This window comes from Marmota monax, unplaced genomic scaffold (assembly GCF_021218885.2).
Source record: "Marmota monax isolate L192 unplaced genomic scaffold, Marmota_monax_Labrador192_F-V1.1 WCK01_AAM20220418_F8-fsc00158, whole genome shotgun sequence".
In the NCBI taxonomy this organism is placed as follows: domain Eukaryota; kingdom Metazoa; phylum Chordata; class Mammalia; order Rodentia; family Sciuridae; genus Marmota; species Marmota monax.
Window position 1 is genome coordinate 2448375 of NW_026694092.1, and position 17301 is coordinate 2465675.

The window sequence follows — 17301 nt, forward strand, 5'->3', positions numbered from 1 at the left end:
TATCTTTCAATTGCCAGAACCTCCAGCCCTGTTTCCTGGGTCTCATGACAAACACTGAGCCACGTACCCTACAATCCACTATCACATTCCATCCTTACAACACAGCTACAAGTAGGAACTAATAGTGCCACCAATCAACAAAGGAGGGATCTGAGGCTTAGAGAAACTAATTTGCTTAACATAAATTGCTCCTTCTCAAATCCTTGGATTAACTCGCTTACACTGCTTCCCAAATGATTTGCTTATTCCTTAATGGCAATACACTGGGTAACAATCAAGGGTGACCTGGGAATGAACTACTTGGTTTTCCAAAAGAAATGATCCTGAACTCCAGTTGAAAAATTCTGGAGGATGAAATCAGTGATGGTGAGTGCCCAGTCTCATAACCCAGCCTCCAAATATTCAACTAAGTTGCATTAAAAGGGCTTGTTTCTCTTTTATATTAGGGACAAAAGATTCCCATAGTGTATCTTCTAGATACTGGATAGGTTGCATCTTTACAGGCCACTGAGTTGTTTCCAATGGATCAGCCTTAAGAAAAGAAGGCTGTGTTTAACCAACAGCTGAAGGTGAGGGCTCAGCACTTGCTTAGCACATGTAGCCTAAAAAAACAATCAAGAGCAAGTTAAGATGACTTCCCAAGTAGGGTCTGGAGAGAGGCATCAACCACAAAGATGATTGCATGTTTCATCAAGAAGTAAAAATGGGCATAGAAGGCATTCAATAAGCATGGCTTTTGAGTACATCTAAGGATATGTGTCCTGGACTTGAGGGGAGAATATTGTCATGGAAATTATTCCCAACACAGTGCTTGTAGACTAAGTAGGAAGCAATGCCAATGATCTCACAAGGTCTTCATTACTCAGGCCTGGAAGTGTCTAGTAGTCCCAGGGAGCTTCAGGGATGATGGTTGAGACACTGGTGAACTTTGAACATCTGTGATTTCCCTGTTTGCTTAATGCTTGATAGCCTTTGGTCTGCCAATAAATCTCCTTTATGCACAACTTGACCTCTGCACTTCCAAGGGGAGGAATTGGAATCAGCCTATGGGGGAAGAGATGGCTCTAGGATTCTGGGTGGGAGCTTGAGCAAATAAAAGGGTACCCTTGAAAAAGAACTTGCCCTTTGCATCTCATCTGCCTCTGACATGAGGTTGGATCATTAACCATAAAATTTTTACCCTTTTCCTATCTCATAAATTGTGCTGTGCATTTCTTAGTCTTGTCTTTTATGCTGAAATTTACTAGATCATAACGTAAAAGGCATTAGGCATAAAATCTTGAGATTTTTGTCCCTTCTAAGCTCTGGAAAATCCAGAGCTCAGATTAAAACCAAGAACTGCAAGATTAAGTGATCATCAGAATGACTTCAATGGCAATGTGGTCTATATGTCAAGAGAAGAAAGATTATACTTTCTTCTCTTTACATCAAATTTAAGATTTAAGCCAATCTTAAATTTGATGAACAGCATTTCACACTCTGTTCAGAATTTTGGACTTCATGGGGAAACTGATTACCTTCTTCAAATGCCTCAGTTGAAAGTATATAGTGGGAAAAAGGATAGAGATAATTTTTACTGATTTCACAATTTCCCTTAGGGCCTGCCATTTGAACAAACACTTAGCAGTGTTGTAGCAAGAAAACACCCCTGAATCAATATTTTTAGACAAAGTCCCATTACCATCTGTTAATTGAAAAGTAATTTTCAGATTTTCTGTAAATCAGGAGCTCCTTGGGTAACATATAAACATGGGGAGAGAAAAATATAGCCAACTGATAGGTGATTTCTTTCACTACCATAAGTCTAATTTTTTTTCTTATTGCCAGTTCCCATGAAGATCCAAGTCACATAATAATTCTTCCATAGGCAGAGCTTTACAGCTTACGAAGCATTCCAGGGATATTAATGCATAAGAATTATTGGATTCTTCCCCATAGTGGATCTGATCCAAGACATAGAGAGCTCATAAGAAAAGGGAAATTGGACATCAATATGTTGGGGGGAAAATCCTCAATCTAAACCACAAACCTTAGATGAAACTTATCTCAAATAGATCATAGATCTGAATACCAAATGTATGGCCATAAAACTTTCAGAATGCAGAGAAGAAAATCTTTGTGACCTTGGGTTATGCAAATACTTTATAGATATAGTATCAACAGCTTGATCTGTGAAAAGAAAAAAAATGGTAAATTGAACTTGATCAAAATTAAAAATTTTTTTCTTTACAAAATATACTGCCTAGGGGCCAGATTTGTGGCTCAGTGGTAAAGCGCTTGCCTAGCATGCGTGAGGCACTGGGTTTGATCCCTGGTGCCACATAAAAATAAACAAATAAATAAAAGTATTGTGTCCATCTACAACTAAAAAAAATATTTTTAAAAAACTTAAAAAAATATATACTGACTGACCAGGGTGAGGGAGAAGGGAAGAGAAAGGGGGAATACTGGGGAATAATATTTGCTGAATTATATTGTTATATTATGTGCATGTACAAATATGTAACAATAAATCCTTACTTTATATACAACTATAATGCACCAATAAAAATAAGGAAAAAAGACACTGTCTGGAGAATAAAATACAAGCTACAGACTGGGAAAAAAGTATTTTCATGTCATATATACAATAAAGATCTTGTATCAAGAATATATATGTATGTGACTATATATACACAATAAGAAATAAATTAATTTTAAAAGGTGGACAATAGGTTTTAACAGAAATTTCACCAAAGAAGACGTGGATGACAAATAATCACATGAAAAGATGTTCAAAATTATTAACCTTTATAGAAATGCAAATTAAAACCATAATTTGCATTACATATTTGAAAAATAGTGACAATACCAAGTGCTGGAAGGATCTCTCATGCTTTACTTCTGGGACTGCAAAATGGTGTAGTCATTTTGGAAAACAATGTGACAGTGTTTTCAAAAGTTAAGCATATAACTACAATAAGATCCAGTCTTTCTACTCTTAGATATTTACCCTAGGTAAATCAAACGTATGTTCTCACAAAAACATTTACAGAAATGTTTATAGCAGATCTATTTACTATAAGCTCCCCAACCAAGAAGCACCCAAGTGTCCTTTATGGGGAATGGATAAATAAACTGTGATATGTTCTCACAATTGGGTACTGTTCAACAATAAAAGGAAAAAACTAGTGATACATGCAACGAGGATAAATTTTGAAGACATTATGCTGAGTGAAAGAAGCCAATCTGAAAAGATTATGTATGATTCAATTTATGTTACATTCTGAAAAAGGCAAAGCTGTAAGGGAGAGAAAAATCATCAGTATACAAGGGGTTAGAGGAGAGGGTGTGATTACTTATGGATTTAAAGGCAGGTTTTCTGGGGCTGAGGTTGTGGCTCAGTGGTAGAGCACTTGCCTAGCAGGCATGAGGCACTGGGTTCGATTCTCAGCACCATGTACAAATAAATAAAATAAAGATCCATCAGCAACTAAAAAAAAATAATAATAAAGGCAGGTTTTCTGGTGTGATGGAACTTGTTTCTATTTATATATAAGGAAATTGACTTGACTTGCTTAAGGTTATTCAACCAATAAGCAATAGGTTCTGAACTAGACATGATTTTTTCCATGTTGTTATATAAGAAATAAACCTTCAAAACCTAATCCAAATTGTGTATTAGTAGGCATTTGGCAACAAGTAACTAAACCCCATTTCGGAGTGATTTCAAGAACAAGGACATTAATTATTTCACATAACAAGGTGTTAAGTGGTAGTGAAGGTAATTATGTTGGTTGATTTTAAAATTTAATAATGTCATAAATGACTGAATTTTTTCCTTTTTCCATTCTGCCAATCACAATTTCATTCTAAGGCTACTCCCTCTCATGTCCATAGGATGGACACTGGGCTCAGACAAGGATACAAGGCTTTTTGTTCATATCTGTTGAGAGCCACAGCCGAAGGGGCCCCAGCAAACTTCCAGCTGCCAGCAAACTTCCAGCTGCCAGCTGATGATTGGCTCACAGTGCCCCAGCAAACTTCTAGCTGCCAACTGATTGGCTCCTCTGCGGTGATGCTCATTGGGCTGTTTCCCCGCCCTTTCAGACCAGGGAGCTGCTCATTGGGGGACTTTTTTTGGCTCTGCCCAGGCGACCCAGCCAATCGGCCTCAAGAGCAGGAGGATTGGGGGAGGTTGAGAGGCTTGTGGGAAGCCAGTGGTGGCAGTTGGGCTCTGAGGGTTTTCCTGAGGAGCTGTGTGGTGCGGTGTGTGTGTTCTAAAAATAAAGTTTGTTTCTTTTGACAAGTGGCTCCTGAATTGTGCCCAGCCAGACTGCGGCACATATCCAGTAGAAAATACAACATCTGCAACAATTTCACATAACTTGGAAGACAACTAAAGGGTGTATTGCATGCAAATGCTGTGGTTTCTTTAGGAGTCTAGACAATTGGCTATAAATATTATTTATGTAATTAGTCAAACTCAGAAATAAACCAGAGCTTCTCACTATAGTAACAACCATATTCCTTTTTTGTATAGAGCTCAAATTTGCAATATATGTTTTTTGTAATAGCTATACCATGCTGTTAGACACTTTACCTCGTGTTTGGTAAGCATGCTAAGGTTTCCCAAGCACTGTCTAAGTCATTTTATAAAAACTTTTGTTGGATAGATAAGGATTCTGAGGATCTCAAGTGACTCAATCAAGTTCACCATCAGTGACTGAGTCAGAGGTCACATTTGATCTTCAAACATCATTCTCTTCATTCTTTCTTTTACATTACATTGATTCCCTGTCTAGTGCTTGGATTTTACTAGGGATGTAACTGGAGGGACATCATGTTAAGCAAAATAAGCCAAACATAGAAAGACAAGTATCATGTTTTCTGTCAATGAGGAAACTAAACAAACAAGAAGATGATCTAAATATAGGAGAGGGACTATGAGGGACTGGGAAGGGGGTTGTGGGGAAAAGGAAGGATAGACACAATAAAGCAGAATATATGCATGTATGGAAATATCCCATTAACTTAAACAATTAATATGGTTAATTATAATAATAAAAAGGAGTGTCAGGTATTTCAGGGAAGACTGAATGCCAAGGAGATACAAACAGGACACAGACACTCATGGTTTTATATTTTCCATGGTGTTCTTGGTGGTAGCAGGACTTCATTTAAATAGTTAATGGTTGGGGTGGACCCTTTGTTCCATCTGTGAATCATTGGTTGTTACCCTATATACTCTATTTGTTCAGTCTCCTGTGTCTACTCAAAGCTTCCTTCATTTGCTATAAAATCCTTTTAGATCCTTCCAATTTTGAAAATTCTCCAATTCTTGCAATTCATTGAAGATCAGGACCACCTCCTTCAGAAAACCTAGCTAATACCTATCCTCTGATGGTGGAAGCTGATTGAGGGTCAAGCCAAGCTGGGGGATCTCATGTGGCCTGAAGAAGGGAGTAGGTAACAAACCCCTCTCCCTTGGTTAGGATGTATGGAGTCAAAGGACAGAGACAAAAGTTGTATCCCAGAGTCATTCCAAATGATGAACTCCAGATGGGAAGGGACTCATCACTCATCACTATATTCCTCAGAGCCCACCCAGCACAGAAAAAAATATGAATGAATGGAAGACAGAATAAACAAAGGGAACAAGTTAGGAAGTCAAACTAGGCAGTTGAAGCTGGATTACAGAAATCACGGAGGGGTCAACAAGAGCCCTTGGATGAATTCTGAGGATGGACATCAAAGCCAATAAGGTAAATAGGCTCCAGAGATGGCTAAGTCAGTGAGAGAGCCTTTTCAGATTCAGTGAAATTGCCTTTAATCTCAACTCACTTCAAGTGCAGCTACTAATTTCTATGGGCAGCATCTCTCAGTCCCCTCCAGCTTTGAGCTCCTACTTCCTTAGAATTAAGATTTGTGTGTTACTTCAGCATCTCAGAAGTGGTACCCACGTTCTCTAGCTCAGAACACAGAAGACAAGAATAACTTCTCCCTGAGAATTGCTCATGCAAGTTGTTTGTGTGGTTAGCACAATTTGCTGACGATAACAAGGTGATGATATGCCCTCTTTCCGTGCAAACATCCAATTTCCCTCCCTTGTATTACGTGAGCAATTTGACTTTTCTGAAACCTGTCCAACAACTGGCCTTGTTTTGCCTCTTTAAAGATGCTTTACTGTCTTTTCAAACAAAGCAGCCATCTATTCTACTTGGCACATTTACTTTCTAATGTCTCATCTCTGTGCCTTTACAGTTGCTTCTTCCTGGAATATTCTTTTCCAGAATAGAATATTTGGCAAAGGTTCAGAAATTTGTCTTTCTCTTTATCTCACATCATTCTCCATGAGTAGAAGGGAATAGTGTCAAGATTTATTCCCCTGCTAACATCAATTATGGCATCACAACTATCCTTGTCCCTGAAGTGGCCATAGTTGGTTTTAAAATCACACTCATTTTTGTATTGCTCAGACTTCTAGAAAGTGCTTTCCTAGGTTGGGTAAGTCATATAAATTGGCCAGAAGAGGTGGCACCCACCCCTTTCCTTTCTTCCTAGCCTTCCACCCTTCCTATCTTGGAACATTCCCCCTTCCCTGTGATGCAAGACAAATTTATCTGGACTGCTCCTGTGGGATTGTATTATGGATGTTTATTTACAAATATTATCATCTTTATTGAAATGTAAACTTTGCAAAGGTCAGATCATTTCCTTTTCCAAAATTCTAGTCTAGCCCACTGTCTAAGACACAATACACTTTGGAAACATCTGATTTATATCTATGGATAAATGAATGAATGTGAAGCTGTGGATGGTCCCTTGGTGATCTGGAGAGACTGCTGGTGGGGAGGGAGGACAATATAATATTCCCTCCTCACTTCTATTGATGGTCAGATGCTGCTAGAACTAATAAGCAGTTATTTATTTATTGAAAACCTACTATGTGCAAGGAACAAGGGAAGCTCCAAGACAGATCTTTTTATCATACCTCTTTCCTATCTCTAGATTCCCCCCCACACACATACACACACCCCTTCCAAGCCACTTCTTTCTGTTCGCTTTTGTGGAAAGCCTGGGACAGAGAGGTAGGAAAGTGGAAATACTCAGGGCTGTCACATCTACATCTGGGGTTCTGCACTGCCAGTTCACATTTTCTGAATGAGTTATTTCTATGTACCTTCACAGCAGCCAGCACCACAGTGCCTTGCATACATTATATGCTCAATGGGTACTTGTCAACTGATTTTATACAAGCATCTGACAGTATAAATACATTATGAAAAATGAGGAGGCTGGGCACTAAAAGAGTCAGGATTTTTTTTTTTTTCAAAAAATACACAGCAGTGGAATTAGGCTTAAAGTTCAAATGCTCTTGCACCCTGCCCTGTTGTATCTCTAACCAGAACAAACGGATAAGGTGGTTGAAGGGTGATTCAACCTTTGCCCTCTCTCTGCAATTGAAAGCATTCACAGCTTTGAGGTGGCTCCCACTGGCTGACTTGCTGTGGAGTTGTCAAGAGCATAGAGTTATTCTTTACACATCAAAAGAAGATGCTGTTTAATTTGAGGATCCTGTTCAACAATGCATCTCTTAGAAATGGTCACAATTTTGTGGTACGAAATTTTCGGTAAGTGACAGAGATTTGGGTCTGATTTAGGAACCATAGTGATAAATGAAATTGCATTCTGCAGAGGAGTGCAGTTGCAAAAGATCTCTTTCTGCAGAGTGTAACAGCACGGTCTAGCTTATGTGATGCAGCTGTCTCTAATTCCAGTGAAGCTTTCATTTCTCAGACTTTCTGTAATCAGATTTCATTGTGCACCGGGTTGGGAGAAGCTACCGGCAGCAGGTATAACAGACTAAATATTCTTGACATCTTCCATTTGTGTACATTTTAAACAAGCAACTGGCTGAAGGAAATGAGAGGAACTAATTTACGCAGGGCCTTCAACTTGTATTTGGGTTTTCTGGAAAATAATATATCACTCTAGGGTGTTGGGACTAATCAGTTCCTTTTAAAAACAGACTACAAATAGCAACCCGGAAAATATTTACAAAGCTACAGTAAAGGACCCTTATATGTAATGAGGATAACTGGTTTTTTGTTGTTTATAAAATCCAAATTTGAAATTCATCTCTGAAATTGTTGGTGGCATGTGCAAAGGAGGTTGCCTACAATGAATTCATGATAAAAGCTTACATCCTGCTTGCAGCCATTGAGCATGTGGTTGAAGGTGACATGGAGGGTGGCAGTGGGGAAGAGGGAAGAGAGAGCAGGAAAATGTGTTAGCTGGGTAAGCAAGGCCATGAAGTACAGACACGAGTGCCAGGAAGCTTCTAGAGTATAATTGCCTGTTGACAATCAGAATTTCCTCAGAGCCTCTTTACTCTCTAAACCAACCTCAAAAGAACCTCTCTGACTTCCTAAAGGAAGAAGGTTCTGGTGTGAAGTTTTCTCCTACTATTAGGAAGTGGACCTAATCTGACAGTGGCCCTGGGCCTCACTTCTCTGGATCATCTGACAGCTCTAGGTTCTCTGTACTCTGCTGTTAGCTCTCCTTCTCCTCCTCCTCCTCCTCCTCCTCCTCCTCCCCCTCCCCCCCTTCCCCCTCCCCCTCCCCCTCCTCCTCCCCCTCCTCCTCCTCCTCTCCTCAGCCTTATTTTTCTTTTTGGTACTGGGGATTGAACCCAGGGGCACTTTGCTACTTAGCTACACCCCCAGCCCCTTCTAATTATTTAATTTTGAGAAAGGTCTCTCTAAGTTGCTTAGGGTCTTGCTACATTTCTGAGGCTGACCTTGACTTGGCATCCTCCTGCCCCATCCTCCCAAATTGCTGGGATTACAGGCATCTGCTACTAGCCTGGCTAGCACCACTTCTTTGGTGAATGCAAGGCTCTTGGAAGTCAAAATGGCATAGTGACTGATGATGTAAATTAAGCCCATAGTATTAGACTTAGGTGAGACTTCATAGCTATGAAATAATGCCTTCTCTTATTTTATAGAGAAGATCAATGAAACCCACAGAGATTATGGGGTTTACCAACTAATGATAGAGTTAGGCCATATAATCCAAGAATCTGGAGAAAAACTCGGATTTAAGAGCCTAAAGAACTAAGTTCTGGGGCGGGAACTAACTAGCTATATGACCTTAAATAAGTCATTAAACTAATCTGTAATGTTGCTTCCCCTACAAAATGGGAAAAGGATAATACTTGGCTCTGCCTACATTACAAGGTAGTTCAATCATTAAGCCTACAAACATTAATTGAGCACCATTTCATGCCATGCCCTATGGAAGATGTTGGATATATAGTAGTAAATAAGGTAATAAGTTATTTCATGCCAGGGCTGGGATTGTAGCTCAGTGGTAGAGCGCCTGCCTTGCATGTGTGAGGCATTGGGTTTGATTCTCAACACCATACAAAAATAAATAAACAAAATAAAGTAATTGTGTCCATCTACAACTAAAAGAATACATTAAAAAAGATACTTCATTCCAGCCACATGAAGTCACAATCTAGTGATAATCAATGAGACAGTGTGTGAGACCTATAAAGTAACAGATCAATGTCCATTGTTCCTTTATTATCTTATTCCAGTGAGTTATATCAGATAAAAATGTGATGGAATTTTATTCCATATTTTAAAAAAAAATTTTAAACAATGTTTAGTTGTTGATGAACCTTTATTTATTTTATTTATTTTTATGTGGTGCTGAGGATCGAACCCAGTGCCTCACACATGTTAGGGAAGTGCTCTACCACTGAGCTACAACCCCAGCCCTTATTCCATAGTTTTTAACAAAGAAAAAAATTATTGAGATGAAAATACTCTAATGAATGGATAACCAAAACTTGATACTTGTACTCTTCTTGGAAAATTACAGTTGTTTGATTTTTTTAAACTATCCTTGCAGATTAAATTTGGCAGGTAGAACTTCTTCCAAATAACTGGGCCTTTTTTGGATATGCACTAATATTCTCTTCTCTATATCCAATTAGCTAGACTACATTTCTGAAAATCCTGGCTAGCTGTCTTTCACAGTGAAGGAGACAAGGGCAAAATATGGCTAAAGCAAGCCAAATCTATACTTGCTGTTTGAAAATAAGAAAGCCTCAAGCCACCTAGGTTGTGAGAAATCCAATAGTGTGTCTCTATTGAAAAAATAAGTTATCCTTGAAATGGTTTCAATACGGTGTTCTCATGTGGCATAGGTATTTTTCTTTCCTACTATTTTGTTTAGCCATACTACCTGCCAGCTAGATGAATTCAGAATTGCTGATCTTTAATAAGACCTACAACCTTTCATAAAAAAAAAAAAAACTCCCCTCAATGAAGAGAAAAGCTCCTGGGCAACTTTGTGTTATATTTCTATTTTGATTTTCAGCCTTCCACCAAGATTTGGGTTCTTTGTGTTTTTTTCCCATCTCTTGGAGAAAGTGGAAGATCCTTGTTATGCAACATACCATGTGAGTTTACCACTAGAGAGTAATGGGAAATAGGTGGTTAGGGTTTGGCAGTGCCACAAAAAAAGAATTGCACAGTTTTGAAGTGAGGAGCCATTTTGCCATGGACAAGATAAAATAACAGCTGAATTGAGGCTGAAACCATCTACACAGGCCCCTGGATCAATCATTTTTAGTCAATTAATTTTTCTTTTTTACAAAATCAATAAGATCAGACACCAAGACTGCTGAAAACATCCAATCCACAGGCTTTCCATCTCACAAACAAGGCTCTGGAGCCTGGCTGTGTTTGGATAATAGTGTCCTATGATTTGTTGCCTATTAGGGAAACCACTTAGAGCTTTTAAAGAAACCACTAAAAATCTCTTTCTTTATCAGAGAAGACCAATTTGTAAGCGCAGTTCAATTTCATCTCACAAATAGAAATTTCTTCAAAGAATATTGAGCTAAGCCACCAATTCTGTAGAGGTTATGGATTGTAGCTGGAGGTGACTGGTTTTCAGCTATTTCATTCCAGACCTCTATAAGGACTCACATAACTCATTATGTTCCCTTCATCCCACACACATGCCCATCTGTACACACATGGACACACAGATGAAGCAATTACAGACCTTCCATGCTCTTGTATAGAGGAGAGAAAACAGTGCTCTTTGATTATTCACATTTTATGTCAAAACTAAAATGAATGCCTTTTGAAAAAAAACATGCATCTTAACTTGACTTCAGAAAACCATGTAAGACATGATACTAGGACCAGAATAGAGACATGATGTTTCCTTTGGCCAACAGCAGAATTGTTTCCTAGTTTGTTGTTTTTAGCAATTTAACTAAGAAAAGAAGCCATTTATTTTTAAGCAGGTTCAGGTTTCCAGCCCTTTCATAATAAATCTACCTAAAGTAAGCCCTCATCTGATCTTCAAGTCTCAGAGAATTTCCACAAACTTAGAATATTAACAATCAAAGATATTTTAGAAACACCCTTTCACTCAGTTATTAATAATAATTTACACTTCAGATGGACATACTCTTTCCATGAGTAGGGAAGATTTCAAGTGAATTCTGCTTAAAAATGATTATAGCTGCTAAAAATAAAATTAATAATTTTAGAAAACATTTGTATCTTTTTATATATACATATATCCACGGAATCATTTCAAAAGTATTGTGAAAATAAAGTTGCTTTCCCTTGCTTACTTTCTAATATACCTTTTTGAGAATGAGAGAAAGGGATGAGATTAAAGAGAACTGAGAATTGAGAAATATTGTGTTTATAAACATCATGAGTATTGTGGAAGACAAAGACATGGAGAAGCACTAATTTAGTTCATTTTCTCAGTTTTTTCAAATGGGCAATTGAGACCAGAGATGGCTGATGACCTTCCCAAGGTCATAGTTTATTCCTGCAACTGGGCCATAGTAGGTCATACTCAACTATTTAAAGCCACAGTTCTTTTCAATATGCTAACTTTGGTCCCTCCAAATTGATCAGGTTGGCCAGTCTACCCTTGCCCCTCCTTTTTTAGGTATGACCGGAATAACTCAAAAAAGTAAAAAAAAACAAGAAAATATGCCTTAACTCTTGCATTAATGAAAGGTTAAGAAAATATCAATTTCAGCCTTCAGGCCTTTTGGCCCTCACTTATGACTCCAGAAGCTAAAGTCTTTATCTCAGATTCTCAGGGGAGTTCAGAATATCATTTGACACTGAAGTTTTTTTCTATTCTGGCAAAGTCAGTTTCTGACTGACCATATTTTACTCAAATCAAGCACTTTCTTTTCCAACAAAATACAGTTATACCAGAGAACCCCTCCAAGTCTCTCCCATCCCCCAATTTACCAGATTTGGAAAATGCAGACTGTAGCAATGAAAGGCTTCATTTTGCCAGTAGAAAATTCTCTTCCATTTTCTAACTAGGAAGATATTTGGGTAAAGTTAATTCAAGAATCTATTATTACCTTGGCTTAGCTTCTTAGCATTCAGTGATTTGAGGTTAAGAAATTTCTGTAGTTACTTTTTCAAGGGGTAAAATTAATATAAAGAATGAGTCGTGCCTTTTTTTTTCAAAGGCTCTGGCTCTAACCAGGCTGCAAATGACATTTAAAAAAATCTTTATTTTATTTTGTATTTTGATTGACACATAATATTAGTACACATTTATGAGGTACAATGTGATATTTTGATTCATGTATATATCGGATAGTGATCAACTCAGGGTAATTAGCATATCCATCACTTTGACAGTTTTGATGGAAAATCTGTAAGTGGCTCCCATTGTTTTCCCAAAAGTTGTCTCCTCCTTATTATATGTGAGCTAAAGAATGATAATGTGCTGTAGGTCTGGTTTAGCAAGGCAATTGCTTATTTCTTTCTGGCTTGCTTCTTATACACTCTGATATAAGAAGACCAAGTCTTTGATGGAAGGATAACAGTGATTTGGGCCTTGGTTCTGAAGTTTGTGAGCCAGAGCAGGCTGTCTCTAATTGAGCCATGGAGTCTCTTTAGGAACTTAATGACCTTATTCCAGCAGCTGTGACTAATTCAAGTGTGCATTTATCATCAAAAAGCAAGAAAATTGGGGCTGGGGATGTGGCTCAAGCGGTAGCGCGCTCGCCTGGCATGCGTGCGGCCCGGGTTCGATCCTCAGCACCACATACAAACAAAGATGTTGTGCCTGCCGAAAACTAAAAAATAAATATTAAAAAAAAAAGCAAGAAAATTCTTGATACAGACCAGATAAAAAAGAAGCCTGTATTAGAGGCATTTCTATGTGCTCTAATTCTCTAATTTTTATTAACTTTGCAAAGGGGAGTGGCAGCTTCATTTTGGAGCCAGAGGGAGGTCTTTGAGGAGATAATAAACAGGATAGGAATTTAAAGTTGGACCATTGTGTTTGCTTTCCTTCCAGTGATAAATTTTCCTGGTTAGTTCTTGATAGCTCTGAAAAACAACTCTTTCCCAAGCTAACATTTCCTGCCCCACCTCTTGGATAGAATGGAGGGAGGTGGTGACTACTCTAATGACTTTTCAACCATATAAACAGCATGGCCCCCTTCATCAGTAGAGCTACAGTTTTTTAAAAAGTTTTCTAGTTAATCACTCAAGTCTTCACATACTGGTGTGACAAAATGTACAGTATCCATCTCTCTACCATTTTTGTTCCCAAGAACCCTGAGGATTTAGTCTATCCAAAAGGGGTTTGTCCATCACTATCACTGTACTTCACATTCAACCCTCATCATGCTGTGGGCAAACACTGGTCCTACTTGGTCTTCTCACCAGTTTTTCAGGTTTGGGCACTTTATTCAAAGAAATGTTCTTAAGATACAAGGTTATAATGCTCTTGTTTCATGAATATATGTCCAACCCTTGTTCCCAGTAGGACAACTACTATATCAGACTAGTTGGGCTCTAGAGCCTTTCAGCTTTAGCAACACTCTAGGCCACAATCAATTGTCCTCCATGACTCTCTTATGGGTACCAGGAATTGAACCCAGGAGTTCTCAACCACTGAGCCACACACCCCAGCCATTTTTATTTTTTTCTTTTGAGACAGGGTCTTGCTAAATTGCTTAGGGCCTTGCTAAATTGCTTGAGGCTGACTTTGAACTTGAGATCCTCCTACCTCAGCCTCCCCAGCCACTGGGATTATAGGTGTATGCCACTGTACCTGGCCCTCCATGACTCTTAAACCTGTGTTTAGCCTGGTTGACAGCCTATACTTACTCCTGCTCAACTTGTTTTGAAGGTTCTTGGTGTCTTTTCTTGGATCAGAATTTCGTTAGGACATTGAAAATCCATCATGGTAAATCTCTCTAAATTCATTCCCAGAAATCTACTGAATTTGGTGGTTCCAGAGACCTACTATCATTTTTTCATTCATTTACTTGAATTATTTATTGAGTGCCTACTCTATCTCAAGTACTGTAATAAATACTGGGTATATATTAGTGAATAAAACAAGCAAAGTCCCTGACATCATGGATCATATAATCCAATAAGAAGTTTAAAAGTAAGCAACAGACAGACATATGAATATATATTAAAAACCATGACAAATGTTATGAACAAATTGAAGGTAAAATTAAGAACACTTAGCACTATTAGGGAAGGAATATCATAGGAGATGGTATTTAAACTCCTAGCCCAAAGTCAGCCTTGGAGCTGAGGGGAGAGTGTTCTAGACAGAAGAAATGACATATCAAAGTGTCCTGTGTTGAGAAAGCATTTGGAGTAAAGGCCGCTTTTCTCTTTCATGGTTCTAATATGCATGAATTTTAACCACCACAGTTTAGTTAATAGCACTAGTATCCCAAAAATACAGTTTAATTTTTTTCCATTTTTTATTTGCTTTTTTCTTTTTTAAAAATTGATTTTAAAAATGACAGCAGAATGCATTACAATTCTTATTACACATATATACCACAATTTTTCATATCTCTGCATATAAAATATGTTGACACCCAATTCATGTCTTCATACATGTACTTTGGATAATGATGCCCATCACATTCCACCATTCTTGCTAGTCCCCTGCCCCCTACATTTCCCTCCCACCCCTCTTCCCTATCTAGAATTCATCTATTCCTCTCATGCTCCCCCTCCCTACCCCAGTATGAGTCAGCCTCCTTATTTCAGAGAAAACGTTCGGCATTTGTTTTGGGGGGATTGGCTAACTTCACTTAGCATTATCTTCTCCAACGCCATCTATTTACCTGCAAATACCATGATTTTATTCTCTTTTATTGTTGAGTAAAATTTCATTGTGTATATATGCCACATTTTTTAAAAAATCCATAATGCTGCATCTAATAGAAGAAAAAAAAAGGCCCTAATCTTCATCATGTGGGATTAGGCCCCAACTTCCTTAATAAGACTCCTATAGCACAAGAATTAAAACCAAGTATCAATAAATTGGATGGAATCAAACTAAAAAGTTTCTTCTCAGCAAAAAAAACAATCTTTGAGGTGAAGAGAGAGCCTACATCCTGGGAGCAAACTTTTACCCCTCACACATCAGATAGAGCATTAATCTCTAGTGTATATAAAGAACTCAAAAAACTAAGCACCAAAAACACAAATAACCCAATCAATAAATGGGTCAAGGACCTGAACAGACACTTCTCAGAAGAGGATATACAATCAACCAACAAATATATGAAAAAATGCTCAGCATCTCTAGCAATTAGAGAAATGCAAATCAAAACCACTCTAAGATATCATCTCACTCCAGTCAGAATGGCAGCCATTATGAAGACAAACAACAATAAGTGTTGGAGAGGATGTGGGGAAAAGGTACACTCATACATTGCTGGTGGGACTGCAAATTGGTGCAGCCAATATGGAAAGCAGTATGGAGATTCCTTGGAAATCTGGGAATAGAATCACCATTTGACCCAGGTATCCTCTCCTCGGTCTATACCCAAAGGACTTAAAAACAGTACTACATGGACATAGCCACATCAATGTTTATAGCAGCAAAATTCACAATAGCTAAACTGCGGAGCCAACCTAGATGCCCTACAGTTCAAATTTTCATTACCATAAATTGTCAGTAATTGTATAAAGTGAAATCTATATTGCTAGCTCTTCAGTCCACAAATCAGTATGCAAATTACAGATATGCATCATGATCAGTGACCAAGCACATCTTTTCTTTCAAGTCTGTTGGTAATTGGTCATTGCCCATCTGTTACTCAGTTCACATACAGACAGCAAAGAGTGTAGTTGTGCAGCCTCCTTTTCTCCTAGTGATAAACCCATGGATGTTTTATGGAAATGGATAATCAAAAGAGGGAATTGCCAGCTGAGAAGAAAGTTCAATAGAGAAGTAAAATGTGATAGCACTGCAAGTTAAATTTGAATTGAATGTAGATAGAATTATGGAAGAAAAAGCTAATTGAGACATTGTCAACACTGCTCTGTTTGAGAAGCACTAGATACACAGCCAGAGGAATTTAGTAAAGGCAAGGCTATTGATGTAAATGCTGAAAATGGTTGTGATGAAAAGGATAGAGATGTCCCAGAGGATGTTATTCTTTGTGGATTAATAAGAATAAAGAGATTTTTTTCTGCTTCTTCTTCAAAAAAGATGTCTTAGAGGAAGTGACAAAACACTTGACATTAAAGTAATTCTAAGAGATGTTATTAAACACTGAAAGTGCAAAGGATAAAATGTTGGAAGTTAGTTCAAACTGGGAATGGAATATGATAATTCACCAAAGCACAGAAAAGATGCTTGCTTTATATGGTAAGTTATATGATTAGGAGGCAAGCACTTTGCAAACTACCTCTGACAAGAGATTTTTTGCAAAAAAATAAACTACTATAATTCTCAGTGTTTCTTTTAAAATTGTGGTGTAGCAAATATACATCAGTTTTACTTTTTATCACTTCCCTACACATTTGAATGGGCCATAAAAGAGTTTTCTATGCTTTAACAAAAATTTTTAAAGTCATGGAATGAAGCTAGGCACAGTAGTACAGGCATGTAATCCCAGAGACTCAGGAGGCTGAGCAAAAGAATTGCAAGTTCAAGGCCAGCCTCAGCAACTTAGTGAGGCCTGTCTCAAAATAAAAAAAATACAAAGGGCTGGGGTGGTAAAGAGCCTCTGAGATCAATACCCAGTATCAAAAAAAAGTCATAGAATGATCATGATTTTCCCCACTATTAAGGTTGCTTTGCACAGTTTAAGATTTAATGGTTATTTATAGTCTCACACTACTATGCAAAGCCAAGACAGCCTACCTGTGTTTTTAAGCAAGCTTTGGAAGACATTATGCTTAGTGAAATGAGCCATCACAAAGACAAATATTCCATGATTTCATTTATATGATGTGTCTAAAA

The 17301-nt window shown here is 38.0% G+C and overlaps 1 protein-coding gene across 1 annotated transcript in view; it reads left to right on the forward strand.

Annotated features, from left to right (window-relative positions):
* Positions 1–7413: 7413 nt before the first annotated feature.
* Positions 7414–17301, forward strand: part of Otc (ornithine transcarbamylase) — a 58047-nt gene continuing 48159 nt past the window's right edge. Inside the window, exon 1 of the mRNA XM_046465037.2 lies at positions 7414–7613. Within this exon, the coding sequence (XP_046320993.1) occupies positions 7537–7613 (77 nt within the window). The 5' untranslated portion in view covers positions 7414–7536. The remainder of the gene's footprint in view (positions 7614–17301) is intronic.